Source organism: Danio rerio, chromosome 2 (genome assembly GCF_052040795.2).
Source record: "Danio rerio strain M-AB ecotype USA chromosome 2, GRCz13ab, whole genome shotgun sequence".
Lineage (NCBI taxonomy): Eukaryota > Metazoa > Chordata > Actinopteri > Cypriniformes > Danionidae > Danio > Danio rerio.
Window position 1 is genome coordinate 1587410 of NC_141022.1, and position 23861 is coordinate 1611270.

The 23861-nt window shown below is 38.5% G+C and overlaps 1 protein-coding gene across 4 annotated transcripts in view; it reads left to right on the forward strand.

Annotated features, from left to right (window-relative positions):
- The window catches only part of cacna1eb (calcium voltage-gated channel subunit alpha1 Eb), a 119266-nt gene that overhangs the window by 40186 nt on the left and 55219 nt on the right, over positions 1-23861 (forward strand). For all 4 annotated transcript variants that reach the window (XM_087240213.1, XM_087240216.1, XM_087240215.1 and 1 more), the window contains 11 exons: positions 4884-4996; positions 6630-6742; positions 6881-7012; positions 7518-7587; positions 8523-8640; positions 9214-9281; positions 10741-10808; positions 16936-17643; positions 19377-19624; positions 21849-22017; positions 22589-22718. In XM_087240213.1, the coding sequence (XP_087096339.1) occupies positions 4884-4996; positions 6630-6742; positions 6881-7012; positions 7518-7587; positions 8523-8640; positions 9214-9281; positions 10741-10808; positions 16936-17643; positions 19377-19624; positions 21849-22017; positions 22589-22718 (1937 nt within the window). The remainder of the gene's footprint in view (positions 1-4883; positions 4997-6629; positions 6743-6880; positions 7013-7517; positions 7588-8522; positions 8641-9213; positions 9282-10740; positions 10809-16935; positions 17644-19376; positions 19625-21848; positions 22018-22588; positions 22719-23861) is intronic.

The window sequence follows — 23861 nt, forward strand, 5'->3', positions numbered from 1 at the left end:
GGCTCTAAGTGTGGGTGGCCAATGTGGAAAAGCAGGCCTGCGTTTGTTTCAGCATCTACTGTACAAGTAAACGTCCCTCCATCAACCTTTCTCTCTGCTATCTTTGATCAGCACCATATGAGAGAAACATTTACAACACTGCCCGCCTCCATCTGATGAACTTGGACCTCTCTCCTGCACTCAGTAACCCTTTGTATCAGACACAGAAATAAGCATGGCATCCAAATTAGAGATGCACTGATGCATGATTTCCTTGGCTGATTCCGATTTTTACTTTGCTTTTGCAGTTTTTGCAGATTCAGATTTTCTAGAAATTATACAAATATACAAACAAACCAACAAATAAATAAATAAATATATATTTTTTTATAATAAACAGTAATCCCCAAGCCTTTTACTGCAAACTGCATGATAGTTGCTGAGACTTTTATGTCAGTATGTTGATGCACTTCCAGCTGAAACTGAATATGGAGTAGGAGGCGGAGCTTTCAGCATGTTAATGCACTCCCAACTAAAACTGAATATTGAGCAGGGGCGGGGCTTTCAGTATGTTGATGTTCTTCCAGCTGAAAGTGAATATTGAGCAGGGGCGGGGCTTTCAGTATGTTGATGTACTTCCAGCTGAAAGTGAATATTGAGCAGGGGCGGGGCTTTCAGTATGTTGATGTACTTCCAGCTGAAAGTGAATATTGAGCAGGGGCGGGGCTTTCAGTATGTTGATGAACTTACAGCTGAAACTGAATATTGAGTAGGGGACGGGGCTTTATTTCAGTATGTTGATGCCCATCCAGCTGAAACTGAATATTGAGTAGGGGCGGGGCTTTATTTCAGTATGTTGATGTCCATCCAGCTGAAACTGAATATTGAGTAGGGGGTGGGGCTTTATTTCAGTATGTTGATGCACTTACAGCTGAAACTGAATATTGATAAGGGGCGGGGCTTTCAGTATGTTGATGTACTTCCAGCTGAAAGTGAATATTGAGCAGGGGCGGGGCTTTCAGTATGTTGATGCACTTACAGCTGAAACTGAATATTGAATAGGGGGTGGGGCTTTATTTCAGTATGTTGATGTCCATCCAGCTGAAACTGAATATTGAGTAGGGGCGGGGCTTTATTTCAGTATGTTGATGTCCATCCAGCTGAATCAGAATATTGAGTAGGGGGTGGGGCTTTATTTCAGTATGTTGATGCACTTACAGCTGAAACTGAATATTGATAAGGGGCGGGGCTTTCAGTATGTTGATGTACTTCGAGCTGAAACTGAATAATGAGAAGGAGGCGGGGCTTTCAGTATGTTGATGTACTTCGAGCTGAAACTAAATAGTGAGAAAGGGGCGGGGCTGTCAGTATGGCTATGAACTTCCAGCTGAAACTGAATATTAAGTAGGAGGCGGGGCTTTCTGTATGTTGATGCACTTCCAGCTGAAACTGAATATTGAGTAGGGGGTGGGGCTCTATTTTAGTATGTTGATTCACTTCCAGCTGAAACTGAATATTGAGTAGTTTGCGGGGCTTTATTTCAGTATGTTGATGCACTTCCAGCTGAAACTGAATATAAAGTAGGGGGCGGGGCTTTCTGTATGTTGATGCACTTACAGTTGAAACTGAATAGTGAGAAGGGGGCGGGGCTGTCAGTATGGCACATTATTGCAACACTGATTGAGCTTAGTCTGTGTGTAAAGTTCAGCAGATCATCAGCAGACAGCCTCAGGTTTTCGTTTAATGCATGTCAAACAGCCCATGGTGTTTTTAACTAGAGCGCCATCTGTTACCCAGATAATCATAAAAAGCAGTGTTTAGCGATAGCAGTTGCCCTTAGGAAGTTACGCCCGCTTGTCTGAGCTTCAACACACTTTCCTGAAAGATTCTAGTGATCTTGAAGAAATAAAGCACAAAAACAACTCATTCAACAACCACTACAACATCATTAATGTCAGATAAAAATAGAACCAAACGAGGCACAAATACACAGGATGATAATGAAATGAAAAGACGTGATAATCAAATGCCATAGAAATGAAATAGTGTTGTGAAATGTCCTAATGCAAAACACGATTATTTTGCTTACCTCGATGACAAATTATTCTACTTATTTTATGGAAAAACCCACTTAATTTTGACGTTATTTCTTAAAATAAAGCTATATATTTTTTGCTTTTCTGTAAAATGCTTCTTCTATTTAAATGTTTATAGATATTTGGACTAGAAACAAAAACTCTAATTAAGAAAAGCATAAGTAACGTATTTCAGATTCACAAAAATGTAAACAGCGCCCTCTAGTGGATGTGTCATCTAAAACGTACAACAAAACACACCCCAAGTAACGTATTTCAGATTTGCAATAATGTAGACAGCGCCCTCTAGTAGATGTGTCATTAGAAACGTACAACAAAACACCCTAAGTAACGTATTTCAGATTCGCAATAATGTAGACAGCGCCCTCTAGTGGATGTGTCATCTGAAACGTACAACAAAACACACCCCAATTAACGTATTTCAGATCACAAGAAAAAATTAACAGCGCCATCTAGTGGAAAAAAACATTATTTTTGCAGTGTATAAGTGGAATTTTGTATATTTTACTTCAGGTTTATTTTACGTTTTGGGATGGTTGTGTAATTTACATATTTTATCAAAATGTCTGTCTGTCAGTGTTTTGAATGAAGTTTGTTTATTATAAATCTGTACAAAAAAAAGTCTGGTGGAAAACTCTAAAAGCTCTTCTCCAAGGTCACTGTCTGAATGCTGCTTGTGATGAAACATCATCTGTTTTATGGCTCTGAAAAGAACATTTTATCCTGAGACGCACTTTAACTAACAGAAGCACTTCAGGGAAACATGCTTTATTTTTTTTTCAGTGAAAATCCTGATAATTAAGTGGCTGCAAAGAAATGCACTACAAAAAAGCTTTTCTTATTTAAAGTTTTTGACTTGTTTTTTAGTCCAAATATCTAAAATTCTTAAATCTAGAAACATTTTCTAAACAAGCACAAAATATAGTCTCGTTTTCAGACATAATGCATGAAAATAAAGTGAGTTTTTCCTTAAAACAAGCAAAATAGTCTGTCAATGGGGGAAGCAAAATAATCCCGTTCCAGTTCATCACATTTCGTATCCTGTCGAGTCGTGTACTGTTGATCCTTGCCAGCCTGCCCAATCAAGTTTTTTTATTCTTGATGCTGGTAGTTTGTTTTGCTCTGTATTTTATTTTATTATTAATAAAAGCTCATAATTTTCATCCTCGCTCCTTTCCCCACCCTCCAACCGTGACAAAAACAAACTTATTTTGTTTACCCCATTGGCAGATTATTCAGCTTGTTTTAAGGAAAAACTGACTTAATTTTGGCATATTATGTCTGAAAACAAAACAATATTTTGTGCTTGTCCAGAAAATGCATCTTAATTTAAGAATTTCTAAATATCTGGACTAGAAAACTCCAAGTAAGAAACCCATTTCTCTGCAGTGGAGCATGTTGTCATTATGGCTCAGTTAAGCTGTCACAGTGTTCCCGCATTTCTTGTCCAGAATAACAAGCATAGACCTCTGTCAGAGTAGATGCTGTATTCATTTTTTATTCTCATAAATGGCAAGAAGTACAGATGTACTCGACGCGGAAGGGTTTATTTTAAAAAGTGAGAAAAATAGCTTAAAACAAAGCCTACTTGCGAAACAAATTAGCATGATAAAGAAGCATTGTCAACAAAAGCTGGAACGTTAATTTTTAGCAGCATAAAAACAGATCCATTGTCAACACAGAATGATAAGAAACAACGTCTTAGAAGAGGTATAAAGGGGAGCTATCATGCAGAAATCACTATTATAAGGGTTGTGTGTCAGCAGTGTGGGAATATCTCCGGCCTCTAACATTCAACATGAATTAAATGTGTTTATTATTGTCAGACTTGATGGATGAAACACTTTGATTGACATTCTCCCTTTTTATGATGTCATCAGAGGGGGAAAGCCCCGCCCACTAGTGGCCATCTCTCTCTCATTAGCATAAACAGCAGCCCTGAGTGAGAAGCAGCCGTCTGTCCATTAGCCATTAGAGTGTGTGAGCTGCTGGAGATAATGTCAGCATAGACTAAGAGGATTATAGATGTGGAGTTTTAGATGAACACCGACAGGAGCCACATAGACTGACAGAAGCATGAAGTAGAGGTCTGCATCAATTTCCGAATAAATTGCGGGAGCGGTCGGTAACGGGTTTAATTTGGGATGGGAGCGGGCTGTCTAGCAATATCGCGGATATTGCTTTGCGAATGAAAGAGAGAGAGAGCTTTGCCTGTGTGTGTGCTTGGTGCTTGTGTGTGTGTATGTTAGTGCGCGCGCGCAAATGAGAGAGAGAGAGAGAGAGCTTTCCCAGATAGCAAAATACACTCAGGCCAGTTCCAAGTAAGCACACTTAAATAAACCCCTTTTTCATAGAATGAATTAATATTAGAAAAAGCAAAATTAGGAGCATCAGACTGGCATACAGCAGATGATTACATGATGCTATTTACATGATTTAAATGTGAGAAGACATCATTGATGTTTAGTGGTGATTGTCAGTTTCCAGCTGAACAGACTTCAGCTTCATGCAAATGTGCAGCAGAATAATTGTGCAGGCTGCTTGTGCAATATTACAGTCGAGTACAAGCAATTACCAGCACCCCGCCGAACAGAAGGAGATTTAATCACTGTCATTGTGAAATTTCATTTCTGTGTTTTATGATTTGTAATGTTTTTGTATATGGACTAAGAGTAATAATAATAGGGCGTATGCAGATTCATTGATTTTAATAAGAGCAATTTGGTCTTGATACAGACATGGTGTTGGTACCACACTTAATTTTAGACATGTTTGACTAAAAATAAAATCTTTCTTTACTGTTTTCAGATTACACAGAGTTTGTGTTTCTGGGGCTTTTTCTTGCTGAGATGTTTCTGAAAATGTACGGCCTTGGCTTCCGTCTGTACTTCCATTCGTCCTTCAACTGCTTTGACTGTGGGGTAAGTGTTTGTTTATTAATTAATTAATTAATTAATTAATTAATTTGTTTATTTGTTTGTTTGTTTTTATTTTTTATTTATTTATCTATTTATATATGTTTATTTTTTATTATTTTATTTATTTATTTATTTATTTTTGTTTTTATTTATTTATTTATTTTTATGTTTTATTATTTATTTATGTATTTTATTTCTTTATTTATTTATTTTTTATGTTTTATTTTTTATTTATTTTTATTCTTTATTTATTTTTATTTCTTTATTTATTATTTCTTTCTTTATTTATTTATTATTATTTATTTATTTTTTATTTATATTTATTATTTGTTTTTTATTTATTCATTTATTTATTTTTATTAATTAATTAATTAATTCTTTATTTATTTATTTTTATTTTTATTATGATTTTTTTAATTATATTTTAAAAGGGGTCCTTTTATGCCCTTTCACAAAGTCTTGATTCTGTTTGGAGGTGTACTAGAACATGCTCTCTTGCTTGTTGTTTTGAAAAATGCTTTATTTTCCACATTATTAGCATTACATTAGACACCTTGCTCCTCAGCCTGGCTTGATTAGTTCTGGTTTTGACTAAGACCCGCCTATTGAAAAACAAAATGTGCTGTGATTGGTTGGATGTGGCATTGCGTTGTGATTGGTTAACAGGTAGGTGATGTTTAGTATGGCCACTCTCCTTTTCTAAAGCAGTAGGTTTTGCCTGTTCTGGCGCTGAGGCAAATAAAGACGAGCACAATACTTATCAAAAACCAAAACTTTTACACATTCTTAATGAATTATGTTTATTTTAAGTTTTCTAGACAGTTAAAAACATTTATGTACTTTCAAACTAAAACATTTATGGCTGGTAAGACACACTGGTGTTTACAGACAGCGATGATGATCCTCTGACAAAGTGTGTTATTCAGCAACAGATACTAGCTGTTTAGAAAACTAAAACATTTACTATATCCTTCTCCCAGTGAGAAAAAAAAGTAGATTTACAACATGTAAACTCATCAACTTGTCAAAAACTCATCAACTCACAAAATACAAAAAAGTATGTGTCTTATGTTCATGTATTTTGTGAATGTTGAATGAGTTTACATGTCGTGATCCAGCAGCTCTACTTTTTTTGCATTGTGGTGCAGCTTATCAGCCATCAAATATGAGCTAATAGGATCATTCATAAGATGTTTAAACAACAAAACATGTGTTAAAACTCTATCTGAGAATCAGAATGTTAGATATTTCTCAACATAATCAACTTGAGCCAGTAATATTGGTCAAAACATATCAAAGTAGTAACATTATTGTGGTTTTGCCACTTTCGCATCCATTTGAATGTCGATTTGTGGGATTTGGGCCATTTGTGACATCATAAATGATGGAAAAACGTTTGTAGTTTCTAAAATGTTATTTTTTAATTTATAAATAAAATATATCTTTCTGTGAAGTGGACTTTGAGAGTTTCTAACTTTAATATACCCTAAAATACACACTACACACTTATAAACAATAAAAAAAGTGAAAAAGCATAATAGTGCCCCTTTAAATTAAGTTTTAAAAGCCAGTAAAGCTACACAGTGTTGATGTTCTGATGTTTAACCATGCGTATGCTGGTGTGTGTTTTGTGCAGGTGATTGTCGGCAGTATTTTTGAAGTGGTTTGGGGATTCTTCAGGCCTGGGGTGTCTTTTGGCATCAGTGTCCTCCGAGCTTTACGTCTGCTGCGGATCTTTAAAATTACCAAGTAAGTCTTATAACGTTTATTTGAAGGGTTCTGTTTGTTTCACAGGATGAAAAATGACAGGACAGTAAATAATTCTGACTTTAATTGTACATGGAAGTAAACAAATAATGCAAAGAAACATTTTTAATGTGTCACCAGGTATTGGTCGTCCTTGAGGAATTTGGTGGTGTCCCTTATGAGCTCCATGAAGTCCATCATCAGTTTGCTCTTCCTCCTATTCCTGTTTATCGTCGTCTTCGCTCTTCTCGGCATGCAGCTGTTTGGCGGCAGGTGAGAACGTGATTCAAAGTAGCACACACACAATGTTTTATAACTCTCTAAACTAACACTTTTAGGTCAAATTGAGGCATTGTGGTCACTGTCACTTTAAATGCAAATGAGATTGTGGTCTTTTTCAAGAAGGGGTGGAGCTATAAATGCCATTGTGTCTCTTAGTCTATGCTGACATTATCTTCAGCAGCTCAAACACTCTAATGGCTAATGGACAGACGGCTGCTTCTCACTCAGGGCTGCTGCTTATGCTAATGAGGAAGAGATGGTCACTAGTGGGCGGGGCTTTCCCCCTCTGATGACATCATAAAAAGGGAGAATGTCAATCAAAGTGTTTCTGCAGACTGATAAGAGCAAATACAATTAATTCATGTTGACCAATAGAGGCTGAAGAAATTCACACGGCTGACACACAACTGAGTTTAAACCCCTTATAAAATTGATTTTTACACAATAGGTGTCCACATCTTCAAAATCTCCATTGACAGGTCTTTCTCCTCCACAGGTTCATCTTTGAGGATTACACTCCTACTAATTTTGACACATTTCCAGCATCCATCATGACGGTGTTTCAGGTATGACAATGTAAAGCTTTTATATTTTGTGGTGTTCTCCAATAACTGTGATTATTGTCACTATATATAGCGGAATACTTAATTCTGATTGGTCAATTCGGGAGGTAGTAGTTTTCCCAAAATAAAGCCAGACTGATTTATCAGCAGCCCGATATTAAGCGAAGAACTGTTGTATAAGACTGAAGGGTTTATTCTGGGAAAACCTGGATGTACTTTATCCTGATATTTATAGAGATACTTACCACAAAACATACAAATTAGACAGAAAAGATTGTGAAAGAATTATAATAGTTTATTATAACTTTAAATGCAAAGCTGACAGAAATAAAATCAGCTGATGGAGTATACACTAACCAGCGCATTATTTAGACACTAGATGGCGCCAAACAGTTAAAAGCACAACAGAAACTAAAACAGCTGATGGAGTATACACTAACCTGCACATTATTCAGACACTAGATGGCACCAGTCAGTCAAAAACACAAAGCTGACAGAAACTAAAACAGCTGATGGAGTATAAACTAACCTGCGCATTATTCAGACACTAGATGGCGCCAAACAGTCAAAAACACAACAGAAACTAAAACAGCAGATGGAGTATACACTAACCTGCGCATTATTCAGACACTAGATGGCACCAAACAGTCAAAATTACAACGGAGACTAAAACAGCAGATGGAGTATACACTAACCTAAGCATTATTCAGACACTAGATGGCGCCAAACAGTCAAAAACACAACAGAAACTAAAACAGCTGATGGAGTATACACTAACCAGCGCATTATTCAGATTCACGATGGCACCAAACAACATAATAAGTGCATGTTACGTTAAATTAAGTGCTATTATTAAAATTATAAAAACTATACGAAATATATTTACTTGCAAGCCTGTATATATATTATGTTGACGGCTCTTGTTTACTTCACCGTAGATTCTCACCGGAGAGGACTGGAATGAAGTGATGTACAACGGGATTCGTTCTCAAGGAGGAGTGCATTATGGGATGTGGTCTTCCATCTACTTCATCGTTTTAACCTTGTTTGGGAACTGTATCCTTTTTAGCTGTTGGCTGTTTACTGTGAAATATTACAAATAATTAAGTCCGCATGAAACGAGAGCTGCAACCTTTTTTTCTTCGTATTATGACGGAATATTAAATGAGAAAACTGGGCGTGGCTTGCTTTTTTCTACTGTGTGATGATTGGATGTAGTAAAGTAGGCATTTCATTTAGAAAGATGGGGAAAAGGGTTTGGGGTTGGGGGGAGTTATTTCTTCCTAACAGATTCGTCCTGCTCACCATTTCTGTTTGTTGTCAAAACTGACAGATGGAGGGGCGTGGTTAAGTATGTTAGCCACGCCCAAAACCTCAGACAGGCGTAATATGAGCATTTTTAGATTTCAATTAAAGATTACATGGGCAAACCTTTTTTTTTTCTTAATGACAAGCACAGATTAATCGTTCACCACAAAACTAACAATGTGAGCTAACATAATCATGATGGTTAGTTTTTATTTTATGTGTACTTTAAAATAGATTAAAAAGATGAAGGTAAATAATAATGCTATTGTTCGCTATGTGCAATTTTGCTGTTCGGTATATTCTTGACGATGCCGCGAACAGACACACTGCTCAATGTATTCTTGGCCATTGCTGTGGATAATCTAGCCAATGCACAGGAACTAACTAAGGTAAGACTGTTGAATGATACACCCTCTATAAGAGGTGTATAATGCGTAATGTAATTTAAATGTAAGCAAAAATCATCTATAAAGTATTAATATGACATATTTATGTTTAGCTTAATGAGAAAAATGGGTGAATGGATGGTTGAAGTTGATGGATGGAGGAATTATGATAAATGGATGGATGGATGGATGGATGGATGGATGGATGGACGGACGGACACATGGAGGAATGGATGATGCATGGATGATGAAGGATGGATTGATGGATGGAGGGATGATGGATGATGAAGGATGGATGGATGGATGGACAGAAGGATGGATGGAAGGATAGATGGATGGATGGATGGATGGACGGAACAATGAAAGGACGGACGGACGGATGAACAGATGGATGATGATGGATGGATGGATGGGTGGATGAATGCATGGATGGATGGATGGATGGATGGATGGATCTGTGGATCGATGGATGGATTGATCAATGAAAAGGCAGACAGATGGACAGATGGATGATGATAGATGAATGGATGGATGATGCATGGATGATAAAGGATGGATGGATGGATGGAGGGATGATAAATGCATGGGTGGATGAATGGATGGACAGAAGGACGGATGGATTGATGGATGGATGGATGGAGGGATGATAGATGGATGGATGGATGAATAGATGGATGGATGGATATTTCGATGAACGGACAGATTGATGGATGATGAATGGATGGATGGATACATGATGAATGGATAAATAAATGGATGAATGAATGGATAGATGATAGATGAATAGTTGGATGGATGGATGACTAGATGGATAAATGGATGGATGGATGTATAAATGGATGATGAATAGATGGATGAATGCATGATGGATGGATAGATGTAAAGACAGATGGCCTGATGATGGATGGATAGACGGATGAATTGGCAGATGGATAATGGATGCATTATGATGGATGGATGCATGATGGATTGATGCATGATAGATGGATGGATAGAGGTAAAACTATATCAAATTACATGTTTTCAAAGAGGTCTATAATAAGTCTAAATGTAACCAAAAATCATCTATAATGTAATAACATGACATACTTATATTTAGCTTAATGAGAAAAATGGATGGATGAATGAATAAACGAACAGATGGATGGATAGACAAACCGATTAATGAATGGATGGATAGATGGACGGATAGATGGATAGATGGACTGACAGATGGGGAGATGCGTAAACAGATAAACGGATAGATAAAAATATTGGGATACATTTAAAAATGAATGAAAATTTCACACTAATAATTTAGCCGTCAGCCGTGTGTACATCGAGTGCATTAACATCTGTGTGCGTTGTGTATAACATTAGCATTGATGCACTTGACTTAAGAGCATGAATACTAATGAAAAGCATGACAATAATATAATGTATGCTGTGTGCTGTTAGAGTCAAGAGGTTTATTTTGTGTTAGGAAGAAGAGGAGGAGGAGGAGGAGTTCTTCAACCAGCGCTATAAAAGCAGAGAATTCGGCCTCTCGGAGTGAGTTTCGCCACTTTTTATATTTGCAAATATTGTAATATGATGCTGCTAAGAGAAACCTGATGCTAACTGCTGACTGTTGCAACTCTTCTTGTGCTTCGGACATGCTTTTAAGCCATTATGCTATACTGTGTAATATTTCAGACCCATCAAACACGTGAACAGAAGTGTCATATATGAATGTACCATGTGTCTGTCATGTTTTTGATCAGTCTTGGTTCTGGTCAAATTTGTTAGGAATGAGCTGTCTTTAAATTTTGTTTATCAAGATTGTAAGAATTTATTTATTATTTATTTAGCTTTTATGCTTGAGTTGCTAGGAGACTCAAGCACCCGCACCACAAGGGAAATATTGTGTTTATTTAAAAGTAGAAAAAAATCTGTGTTATTATAGCATTGAGTGATTATATGTGTTTACTTAATCAGAGAGTGTAATTTAGATTTAATTAGGTTTAGAGCAATAATCAGTGAAATATGAAAAATCTGAGACCAAATCTTAAACTCAGCCAGTCAGTTGATCAATCAATCAATCAATCAATCAATCAATCAATCAATCAATCAATCAATCAATCAATCAATCAATCAATCAATCAATCAATCAATCAATCAATCAATCAATCAATCAATCAATCAATCAATCAGTGTGGCAGTCAATCAATCAACTAAACCAATCAATCAATCAATCAACCAAACTAATCAATTTATCAATCAGTCAATCAATCAATCAATCAACTAAACCAATCAATCAATCAATCAATCAATCAATCAATCAATCAATCAATCAATCAATCAATCAATCAATCAGTGTGGTAGTCAATCAATCAACTAAATCAATCAATCAATCAATCAAACTAATCAATTTATCAATCAACCAATCAGTCAATCAATAAATCATTCAGACAGTCTGTCAGTTAATCAATAAATGAATGAATGAATGAATGAATCAATCAATCAATCAATCAATCAATCAATCAATCAACAAACCAGACAGTCAATCAATAAACCAACCTACCAACCTATTATCAATCAATCAACAAGTCAGTCAACCAACCAACCAACCAACCGATCAACCAGTCATTCGATCAATAAATCAATCCAATCAAATCAATCAATCAATCAATCAATCAATCAATCAATCAATCAATCAATCAATCAATAAATCAATCCAATCAAATCAATCAATCAATCAATCAATCAATCAATCAACCAAATAATCAATCAATCAATCAATCAGTGTGACAGTCAATCAATCAACTAAACCAATCAATCAACCAATCTAATCAATTTATCAATTAGACAATCAGTCAATCAATCATTCAGACAGTCAGTCAGTTAATCAATTAATCAATCTATCAATCAATCAACCAAACAAACCAACTAACCAACCATCCAACCAAGACAGTCAATCAATCAATCACTATACCAACCAACCAATTAATCAATCAAGCAATCAATCAACCAGTCAGTCAGTGAATCAAATCAACCAACAAACTGACCAATCAATCAACCTGTCAATCAATCAATCAATCAATCACTCAATCAGTCAGTGAGACAGTCAATCAATTAACCGAACCAATCAATCAACCAAACCAATTAATCATCCAACCAAGTCCAATCAATCAATCAATCAATCAATCAATCAATCAATCAATCAACCAACTACTCAATCAAATCCCGGTGTAGTTCTTGTGCTCTGAGCATTTTCACACTAGTCTTTGATTTGGAAGATGATTATTAAACATTTGAAAGGATTTAATATTCCTCTTTTTATCATAAATACATGTCCTTTAACTCCTAAAGGATTTTACCTGCTGTCAGTGTTTAACTCTAACCTCGATAAAACCAACCTGGACCATCTTATTAAGGGCTTTGGGACTACTTGATAATTAAAGGCAGGCATGTCAAGGCAGAGTTCAAAGTGAGGTTGCACATTATAGTTATAATTATAATATTTTTCTTTTCTCATGCCAGCGATACATCACAGACAAGACTTGGAAGTGTTTCAGATCCTATTTTACATAGTTCATGCTTTTATTTCAGCTCGTTTGCTTTGATGACATTGTGACGGGGTTGGCACATTGAATGAGGCATTGGTTTCAGTCCTCCTACTGCATCCTCAGTAGACTGGCATCTCAGGGCTGTGCCCAACATTTCTGACTGCCAGAAGTCAGAGGCTGAAATTGCTAAAAGCAATTAATGAGCATGTCATAAAGCTTGAGCACAGCACACTTATGATGGCCAATGTTTGACTGCAAAATTGCAGTGTACACCAAGCAAGTTAAATCCTGTGTTTATTAAAGCAAAGCCCCTAATGACAGACTCTTTAATGAGTGCACTCCTGCAGACCTCATCATAGTTTTCTCATTGGGGAGAGACTATGAGAAATTAGTCATGGCGTATAATCTGTGAGCACAGCACCAGTGTCAAAATATGTGGCATCAGTTACATCCCCATATGGCAGAGAATAATTTGGGGGCTTTAGTGCTGGTTTGAGATGATAAGCAGCTCCACTGGCATAAACATATGTTGGTTTCTATTGTACTTAAAGGGGTAGTTTGCCCAAATCTGATAATTCTGTGATCATTCACTTACCTTTTACTCATTACAAACCAGACTTTCTTCTGTTGAACAGAAATGAACCTATTTTGAAGAAAGTTGGAACCAAAGTTGGACTTTGATTGGGGCAAATGGGCAAATTTGGCCAGGATGCTGGCGTTAAACCCCTACTCTTTTTCGAAGGACATCCTGAGATTTTTAATGATCATGAGAGTCAGGACATCGGTTTAACGTCTCATCCGAAAGACGGTGCTCACTGAGCAGTATCGAGTCCCCGTCACTATACTGGGGCATTAGGACCCACACAGACCGCAGCTTGGGCACCCCTGCTGGCCTCACTAACAACACTTCCGGCAGCAACCTAGCTTTTCCATGTGGTCTCCCATCCAGGTACTGACCGGGCGCAGCCCTGCTTAGCTTCAGTGGGCGACCATGTGAGAGTTGCAGAGAGCTAGCTGCCGGCAAACTATGGAAGTCAATAGTTCTGGATTTTCAGCTTCCTTCAAATGATCAGAATAAATACACTGTTGAAGGTTTGAAAGCACTTGACGGAGTAAATTGTGAGTAAATTTCATTTTGCGGGAACTATCCCTTTAAAGCTGCAATTGTCAAGCAGAGGGCCGGTGTCCCTGCAGGGTTTATCTCGAACTTGCCTTAACACCTTGCCTCAAACACCTGCCTGGGTGTTTCAAGTATACCTAGTAAGAGCTTGATTAGCTTGTTCAGGTGTGTTTGATTAGGGTTAGAGCTAAAATCTGCAGGACACCGGCCCTCCAGGAACAACTTTGGTGACCCCTGTTGTAGATTGTCTGAATGCACGAAGATGATCCCCATGACCCACTGCAAGATTTTTGTCATGATATTTTAGACAGTACAACAATCAAGACACACCAAGCACAGACATACGAGAAGACTCATCCATGTATGAAATATTCAGGGTCCTGCATTCTGAAATGGTACGTTTGCTGTTTTAGCCTAGGTTTATATAAATCTTTTAGGATTTTCACAGTTTGTCTCAGATGACCAAATTGTGTCCAAAAATCACACAACATTAGCCGGGCTTAACTTTCTGGTGGCAATACAGTGAAGATTTGCAAGAGAACAATTTAGACATTTCAATGTTTTAGGTTGTGGCTGCTCTGATCTTTGAGGGATCTGTTTTATTCCCTGTTCTTGAAGCCTGGTCAACAATACCCATTTCATTTACTCCCATATTCCCTTATCAGGGCTTGTAGTGACTACAAGTCGTCTAGTGACCTGAATCTGTTGTGTTTTCATTAAGGAGACTTGTTCACTGAGAGGTACTTTTAGTCTTTATCAATTTGGGCAAATAACCTTCCTGCATATAAGCCAGCATTTAGTTTTCCCTTTATGGACACCACCTTAGCACAGTGAGGTTTGAGTGTTTCAACAAATCTGGGAACTGTTTTATGAGCTCCAGGTGGGAATTCAATGGAAAATTGGTCTCAAATGAGAGGTCAGACAAAAAGATCCTTTCTGTAGAAGGAACGAGAGAGACACTAACTGAGAGATTTCAGGGTCCTTTCCCGGACCCAGACCTAGAAATTAGTATGTCATAGCCTCTTTAGGAAGCTAGTTTTATAAGGGTCCTCTCCTGAACCAGGCCTAAGATAACAGGACCTGAAGCCAGGCCTTGGAATTGGGATAACAGGGCCCTCTCCTGGAGCCAGGTTTAGGAATGGAGATATCAGTGGTCTCTCCTGGAGCCAAGCCTTGGATATGGGATATCGGGGCCCTCTCCTGAACCAGGCCTGGAATTTGAGATATTAGAACCCTTTCCTGGAGCCAGGCTTGGGAATAGAAAAATAAGGCTCCTCACCTGGAGCCAAGCTTGCAAATATAGTAATCAGATACTTCTCCTGGAGCCAAGTATGGAAATAGGGATATCCAAGCCCTTTCCTGGAACCAGGCTTGGGAATAGGGATATAAGGGTTCTCTCCTGGAGGCAGGCTTGGGAATAAGGATATAAAGGTTCTCACCTGGAGGCAGGCTTGGGAATAGGGATATAAGGGTTCTCTCCTGGAGGCAGGCTTGGGAATAAGGATATAAAGGTTCTCACCTGGAGGCAGGCTTGGGAATAGGGATATAAGGGTTCTCTCCTGGAGGCAGGCTTGGGAATAGGGATATAAGGGTTCTTTCATGGGGCCAGGTTTGGGAATAGGGATATAAGGGTTCTCTCCTGGAGGCAGGCTTGGGAATAGGGATATAAAGCTTCTCACCTGGAGGCAGGCTTGGGAATATGGATATAAGGGTTCTTTCATGGGGCCAGGCTTGGGGATAGAGATTTAAGGGCCCTTTCCTGGAACCAGGTCTGGGGATAGGCCTGGGAATTCACAAAAGGCAGTCTGGACATGGATACAAGCTGAGCCCTATAATCTAGCCTTTTTGATTGCAAGTTATTTTAAGTTTGATAGGTTGGGCACAACCAGGTAAAATTGGTTTAACTCGCTTCTATTCACAGCTCTTATTTTGAAAACAGACTCTTGGATAATGGTAGGACCTTTTCATTTTTGGAGTCACTGAGGGTGAGAGTGTTGAGCATGTATGCTAATACTCTTAAGTCTCCAACTCAGCCGAACTGTTTTAGGGCTTAGTCCAGTGACCTCGGTGAGACTTTGTGGCATGGGATGAAGGCTCTGACTTTTTTTTTTTCACTATGGACCAAACCACAGTTTAAAGTATCTGGTAAATTTGGAGAATACCTGATATTTCTGTGTACCAACCTTAACATGTAAGTTGTATATTCACAGGTAAGAGGCAATGGTATGAGAAAAGCAGCACATAATAATGCTTCATTAACTATATGACGTGTAGAACGAAGAGATAAAAAATTGTAATACCAAAACCACTCTCTATATAAAATCACATATATCACAGTTGTAGATTTCACACGTATGTGTGATGTGGCAATAATGGTACCGAAGTTTCCAATAACCCTTAATATGTTGCCCTTGAGGTCCACTGTTATTCAGAGTTTAGTTTCCAGCCCTGATGAAACTTGGTTGTCTGTAGTACCTAGAATAGCTTATTGGTGAGTTTGATTCAGGCTGGAGTTACACTCTGTAGGACAGTGGACCTCAGGAGCCAGAGTTTTTCCTGCCATCTATATAAACTATGTCTGACATTGTTTGGTTTGTCTACGAATACACTAATGGCTTATTTTCAATTAATCATTTACTTGGTTTCACGGACAACAAAAGAGTACACATAATTGTAAGTAAATCTGTCTATGTATCTTTTATCTGTTGTGTCTGTCTTCAACATTGCATTGTCCATCTCATTAACACTCCAAATGACCTGCTGACATGTGAATCCTCCGTGCACTTTCTTATTCTCCTATTTGGTTTCTTGCCTGTTTTCTTGCCCTTATTTCTGAATCAAGAACTTTTCCCCTGGTTTTCTCCTGAATTTTCTGTTTTGTTTAGCCTGAATTGATAGCCATTGTTTTTATTCTGATTTCCTGGTTTTTATCACACACCCTCGTGAGCTGTGATTATGCATGCTGCGAATAATAAAGCACTTGTGACTGAGATGTGTGACATCCATGCAGAAGGAGACGGAGACCGTACCTGTACAGAAAGCGTGCCATCCACCGAGGGCGACCTTCACCTGCAGAAGCAGAGGAGGAAGCTGCGGGGAAACAAGCAGCGGAAGAACAGCCAGTCAATGCTTTTGCAGGCCGCCGAGAGAGACGCAAAAAAATTAACATGTCCGTCTGGGAGCAAAGGGCCAACCAGCTGCGGAAACGTCGTCAGATGGCCAGCCGTGAGGTACTGTTTGGTGGTCCCACAGAGGACCAGGACACTCCAGGGAGCGATCATCACCAGCAGCATAGCTTGTCCACTGAAACAAGCCCTTTACACTTACCAGAATCTCCAATGTCTGTGGGGATGCCTTTGCCAGAGCCGCCCATGTCTATTACCATTCCTTTGCCTGAGCCTCCAGAGTCTGAGCCGTTGTCGGGATCAGGGCTAGAGGAGAGGCCGAGCGCTAATAACCACCATGTTAATACCGAAAGGAGACATCGAGTGGCGAGGAAGTTTCGAGCTGCTGCTGCTGCAGGGGTGGCGGAGGGTGGGCGACACAAACGCCACAGACATCGGGAGTCCAGAACAGAGGCCAGAAATGCAGAGAATCACCAGCAGTTTGAGAGGCAGGCTGAAGACGGTGAAGGTAAAACAGAGGAAGCTCAATCTAAGCACATGATGAACATGTGTGACCCGGAAAGGCAAATCGAGAATCAAGAGGAGTGCCAAAGGTAAGAATGCATTGTGGCTTGTTTTCTTGTAGTTGTTTATTTGCATCTTGGAGTTTCTGTGTGGAGTTTGCATGTTCTCCCCGCGTTCATGTGGGTTTTCCTTCGGTTGCTTCGGTTTCCCCCACAGTCCAAAGACATGCAGAATTGATAAACTACATTAGCCTTAGTGTATGAGTGTGTGTGTGAATGAGAGAGAGTTTCCCAGTACTGGGTTGTGGCTGGAATTACTGTGTAAAACATATGCTAGAGTAGTTGACAGTCCTTTCCACTGTAACGACAACCTATGAATCAGGGACTAAGTCGAAGGAAAATGAATAATTTAATAATATGCTAGTTTAAGCCCAAGACACACCAAGAAGCCGCCCAAGAGCAAACACTAGTGTCGTCTATCGCATTTGGCTCTGTCTCAAACAAAAAGCTGTGTGTGAACACACCAAACAGATGACAGCAGACTGAAACAAGAGTGTATGTTCTGCTCCTGCATGAGAGGACATCTCTTTTTGCGCTAACTGATGCCCCATTCACGAGGCGTCAGCGTCAACGCTTCCCATTTACTTTGAATGGGTGACGTCAAGCATTGCCAAACTAAATTGTGGATCCGGCATTGCGTCCTGCAGAAGTTGTGAATTTCTCAACTGTCCAAGCGCCAATGGAAACATCGGTCAATCAGATCGCTTAATGCAAATACCCCAGCTCAGACAGTAGACTAATTTCATTGACCCTGCTATGATGATCACATCAGCCCCAACTTCAAACACGCCCTCCGTCAAGTGTTGAGACTGACGCCCTGCATACATACAAACTGTAAACAAAGCAGGTTAGTACCATTTTCACAGTACCTGTAACCACCGAAGGATTCGCTCGTTTAGATAGGTCTGATAACGTAGTAATCCATATAGTTTGCAAATATTGTGGATATCGTCTTCTGTGCGTTCCCTCTTCAATCATTTACTCGGTTTTACCACTTCATTTTTTTATTCTCGCGATGTGATTCATTGATGAACAACCAATCACAGCACTCTCTTCCATCGATTTCCGATTCTACATGGGACAACTTACTCAGACATTAACCTGACAAGATGCAACATGTGAAGCACACCAAACACACTAGACTTATGGCACCAAAGCTGCCCAATTGTTAACTCTCAGCTTTGCGTGTCCTGGCCTTTACCCTTGTTGCCATTTCATTCGGTGAAGTGCCTTGTAATTTAATTACCCCAGCTATTTTTGCAAAGCAGGCTCATTCTGAAAACGTAGCCCTATATACGTTTCTGGAGGCCGCGAATTATGTAGCCAGAGGTACGTATGGCTGCATTTCATTTTTAAAACGAACGCTACGGGGTGGTACCATTCCTTTTTGTGTTTACCAGCTGACTGCTTACATCCGTATGGACAGCTTTCCTGATGTAACCAGTTTGTCCCGTTAGCTTGCCATGTACGTCGACGGACTTGAGATGCAGAGAATAGTAGATCATTCATTACTCCAAAGCGTACACAGCAGCCTCTCGTAAATTCGCGAAAACAAAAACGGCAAAAAAATAAAAATAAACGTAGCTCATGGGATGTATTTCTGGATGTCTCCTGAAATGTATATAGAGATACGTTTTCAAAATGAGCCTGGGTTGTATTTTTGCTTGTAATTTTGCTTTGCTTTATTTACATGTGTGATTGCACATGTGAAGCTCGTGTGGTTATTCTCAGGACTCACACCTGTACATTTGTATGTATTGTAGGGAGTTTGTGTGTGATCTGACAGGGCTCTCCCAAGCCTCCGGCCATCAGGAGGAAGATCAAGCCGAAAGCCAAGAGGCTCAACTTCTGAGGCACAAAGAAGACTTCAGTTCAGAATCTAAATACATGACAGAAGTCTCGGACATTGAGAACAACGGCAGCTATCTCAACCAGGATGAGTGTATGACCGAAACCAGCCTAAAACGAGAGTCCTCATCCCAGCCTTTGTTGGAAATGGCACCAATGACTGGTATTGATCCACCTTTTAATCCATCTATCTGTCTGGTTATTCCTCAATCCGTTAGCCTATCCATCCGTTCATCCATCTGTCCATCTATTCATCCACCATCAAAATATCCATCTGTCCATTCATACCCCACCCATTTGGTTCTGTTCATCCATTTGTTCGTTCATCTATTCATCTGTCCATTTATCCATTTAACCATTCGTCCATCCATCTGTTTACTAATCTTCCCATTCATCTGTCTGTCCATCCATCCATCTATCCGTCCATCCATATGTCTGATCATATATCCATCCATCAATTCATTTATTTATCCATCCATCAATCCATTCATCGGCCTGTCCATCCATTGGTTCATCTATCCATCCGTCCATCCATCCAACCATCTGTCCATTTGTCCATACATTCATTTATTCATCTATCCTCCCATCAATCCATAATCCATTCATCCATCCATCCATTCATCAGTCCATCCATCCATCATCCATCCCTTTGTCTGTTGCTCCTATCCACCAATTTATCTATCCATCTGTTCATCCATCCATCGATTCGTGCATCCATCACTCCATCTAATACTCCATTCCTCACTCATCCATCCATCCATCATTACTTTGTTTTTCTGTCCATTCATCTATCCATCTAGCCATCCATTCGTCCATTAATCACTCCATCCATCCATGTATCCATTCAATCATCATCCATTACTTAATTCATCCATCTCTACGTCATTCCTTCCATCCATCCATGGGTCCATCCATTAATCTATTTGTCCATTTGTTTATACATGCATCCATCCATCTGTCCATCCTTCAGCCATCCATTTACCCATTTTTCCATCTACCGCTCCATCCATCACTCTATTCATCATCCATCACTTTATTTTATCCTTTTATCTGTTTTTTCATCCATCCATGGGTATATCCATCCATCCATCTATCCATCCATTAATTTGACGGTCCATCATTCATTACTCCATCCCTTTATTCATCCATCCATCCATCCATCCATCCATCCATCCATCCACCCATCCATCCATCCATCCATCCATCCATCCATCCATCCATCCATCCATCCATCTCTTAAATTACCCATTTATCCGTCCTTCCATCCAACCATTCATTTATCTATTTGTCTATATATCTATCAATTCATCTGTCCTTCCATTCGACCATCTTTTATCTACCTATCCATCAATCCGTTCATCCATCCATCTGTCCATCCATCCATCCATCCATCCATCCATCCATCCATCCATCCATCCATCCATCCATCCATCGATTTCTCCCTTCATCACTCCATTCATCACTCCATTCATCACTCTATCCATCCATTACTTAATTTATCCATTTGTCCTTCCATCCATCCATGCATCCATCCATCCATCCCTCCTGTATTGGGTTTGAAGTTTTCCAGAAGAACTTTTATAATGATCAAAGTGCAGCCCGGTTGGTTTACAGTGAAGTAGTTCACTTGCTGACGCAGTCCTGAAGGAGGGATGAACTGCATCTATTGATTCTGTTCACGGAGCGGATAATTCGCTAAAGTGAGGACAGATTCATTAATAGAGACTCAGAACTGGGTCATCAATGCCTGTGGCAATCTGAGCTCTTTTAGCTGCTTTAGAAAGTAAAGAGCTGCTCGTCTTTAGAGTATTGGCTGTAGTAGGATCAGGAAATCTAGGTTAGTATTCCATCGGGCACATCTACAGTATTCATTCAGATGATTTCCCCCTTTTATAGTTGCATTATCTAACAAAGATATACAGAACATTTATATCTACAATCTGAAAATATATATGTTAATGATCAGTTTCTGTATTTGGTGAGTGTTTATTTATGGTTGTGAGTTGCATTATGGGATGTTGATCTCTGCTCTGTCCACTTCTGTTGTTAAAAATTCAACTCTACATCTTACCCAAAGTGACTTTTAGTGACATTTCAGTCGTTTAAAATAACATAATGTATAAGAAATAATACATAAGTGTGTAAAATAAGAGAAAATGTGCTGCAGTTTATTACAAGGTGTTTGTAGCGTAAGAAACAACACCAGCCCAGACAAAATAGCACTGCAGACTATTACAGATGATCATTAAAGTCACTTTTAACAATATTTGAAGATTAAAAAGTTGTTGGAAGAAAGATCAAGGTCACAAAAAAAATTGGGAAAATGAATCACAAAATACGCTAATTTATGGATTGAAATCCTGCTTTGTTTTCTTGAACCGTCACAGTCAGTTTCAAGGACGTGGAGGCGTCTCTTTCAGACAAAGCTGACGATGATGATGATGATGATATGGATGATGATGATGATTACGAAGACGATGAGAATGGAGGTGAAAAGTCGACAGCCTCCAAACCTGAAAGGCCCGACAGCATGTTCATTTTCAAGAGCAAAAACCCGTAAGTTGCTGTTTATAAATACACTATAAAAACTGCTACCGCTTTAAAATGTTAAGCTGATTCGATAACACCTTAGTTCAGGTCACAATTCACGCTTTTAACTTCTGTCTCATTATTAAGTCATGAACTGTTCAGTAGTAGTTATAAAGTAGGATCTTATTCTGCATCCTTAATCCTAAAATCAACTTCTAACTAACTAACTATTAATAAGCAGCTAATTAGTAGTATATTAAGCTAGTAGTGTTCATTAATAGTGTGAATTGTGACCTAAACTAAAGTGTTACCATTGATTTAAAGCACAGGTGTCAAACTCAGTTCCTGGAGGGCCGCAGCTCTGCACAGTTTAGTTCCAACCCTAATTAAACACACCTGATCAAACTAATTGAGTCCTTCAGGCTTGTTTGAAACCTACAGGTGAGTGTGTTGGAGCAGGGTTGGAACTAAACTGTGCAGAGCTGAAGCCCTCCAGGAATTGAGTTTGACACCCCTGATTTAAAATTAACTGAGCATAATGTGGATAACAGAAGGACAAACCTCTGGTCTAACATCATGTGTGTGTGTGTGATTAAAGCATCAGGAGGATCTGCCATTATGTGGTGACCCTGCGGTATTTCGAGATGACTATTCTCCTGGTGATCGTGGCCAGCAGTATCGCTCTGGCAGCTGAAGACCCTGTGTGCACCAGTTCAGAGAGAAATAAGGTAAAACTTATTGAAATCTTAAATGAACAGTTCACCCAAAAATGAACATTCTGCATCATGAATGTTGGAAAGAAAATCAGCCATCGACTTTTATAGCGTGTGTTGTTCCTACTATGCATGTCAATGAGTTCTGTTTTCAAACATTCTTTGAAATATCTGGCTACCCATCAAAGTTTAGAACTACTTACCTATGAGTAAATGATTAGGAGTTTGTCATTTTTTTAGGTGTCCTGCGCTCACACTGTTGATCATCCAAGTATCAGCCACAATTGTAATGCTAATTAAAACATTTTAAACTGCATTAGTTGGTTGATCATGTCTGAAATTTGCTGTGTGACAAGTATTTTAATAAGTATATTGTGAAGATGACACATTACAGAATGGCCTAACGTGAACATTTTATGAAAACAATTGCTTATGTACGTTATTTTGAAATGTGAAATATTACATGTGTTTAAATGAATATATAATATTTTCTAAACTAAATTAACTTCGAACATTTCGTTGTTGAAAAGCTGTTGTTGCTAGAAGGGATACAGCTGCAGATGAAAGTCAACGATAAATATTTATAGTCTATTATTTATGAAATTACCCATTAATTGTATTTTATTATCATCTACCACCAACCCAACCCTCACAGTAATGTAAAAACTGTGATTATAGCAATAATTATTGATGAAATTACCCATTAATTGTATTTTATTATCGTCTACCACCAACCCAACCCTCACAGTAATGTAAAAACTGTGATTATAGCAATAATTATTGATGAAATTACTAATTAATTGTATTTTATTATCGTCTACCACTAACCCAACCCTCACAGTAATGTAAAAACTGTGATTATAGCAATAATTATTGATGAAATTACCCATTAATTGTATTTTATTATCGTCTACCACCAACCCAACCCTCACAGTAATGTAAAAACTGTGATTATAGCAATAATTATTGATGAAATTACCCATTAATTGTATTTTATTATCGTCTACCACCAACCCAACCCTCACAGTAATGTAAAAACTGTGATTATAGCAATAATTATTGATGAAATTACTAATTAATTGTATTTTATTATCGTCTACCACTAACCCAACCCTCACAGTAATGTAAAAACTGTGATTATAGCAATAATTATTGATG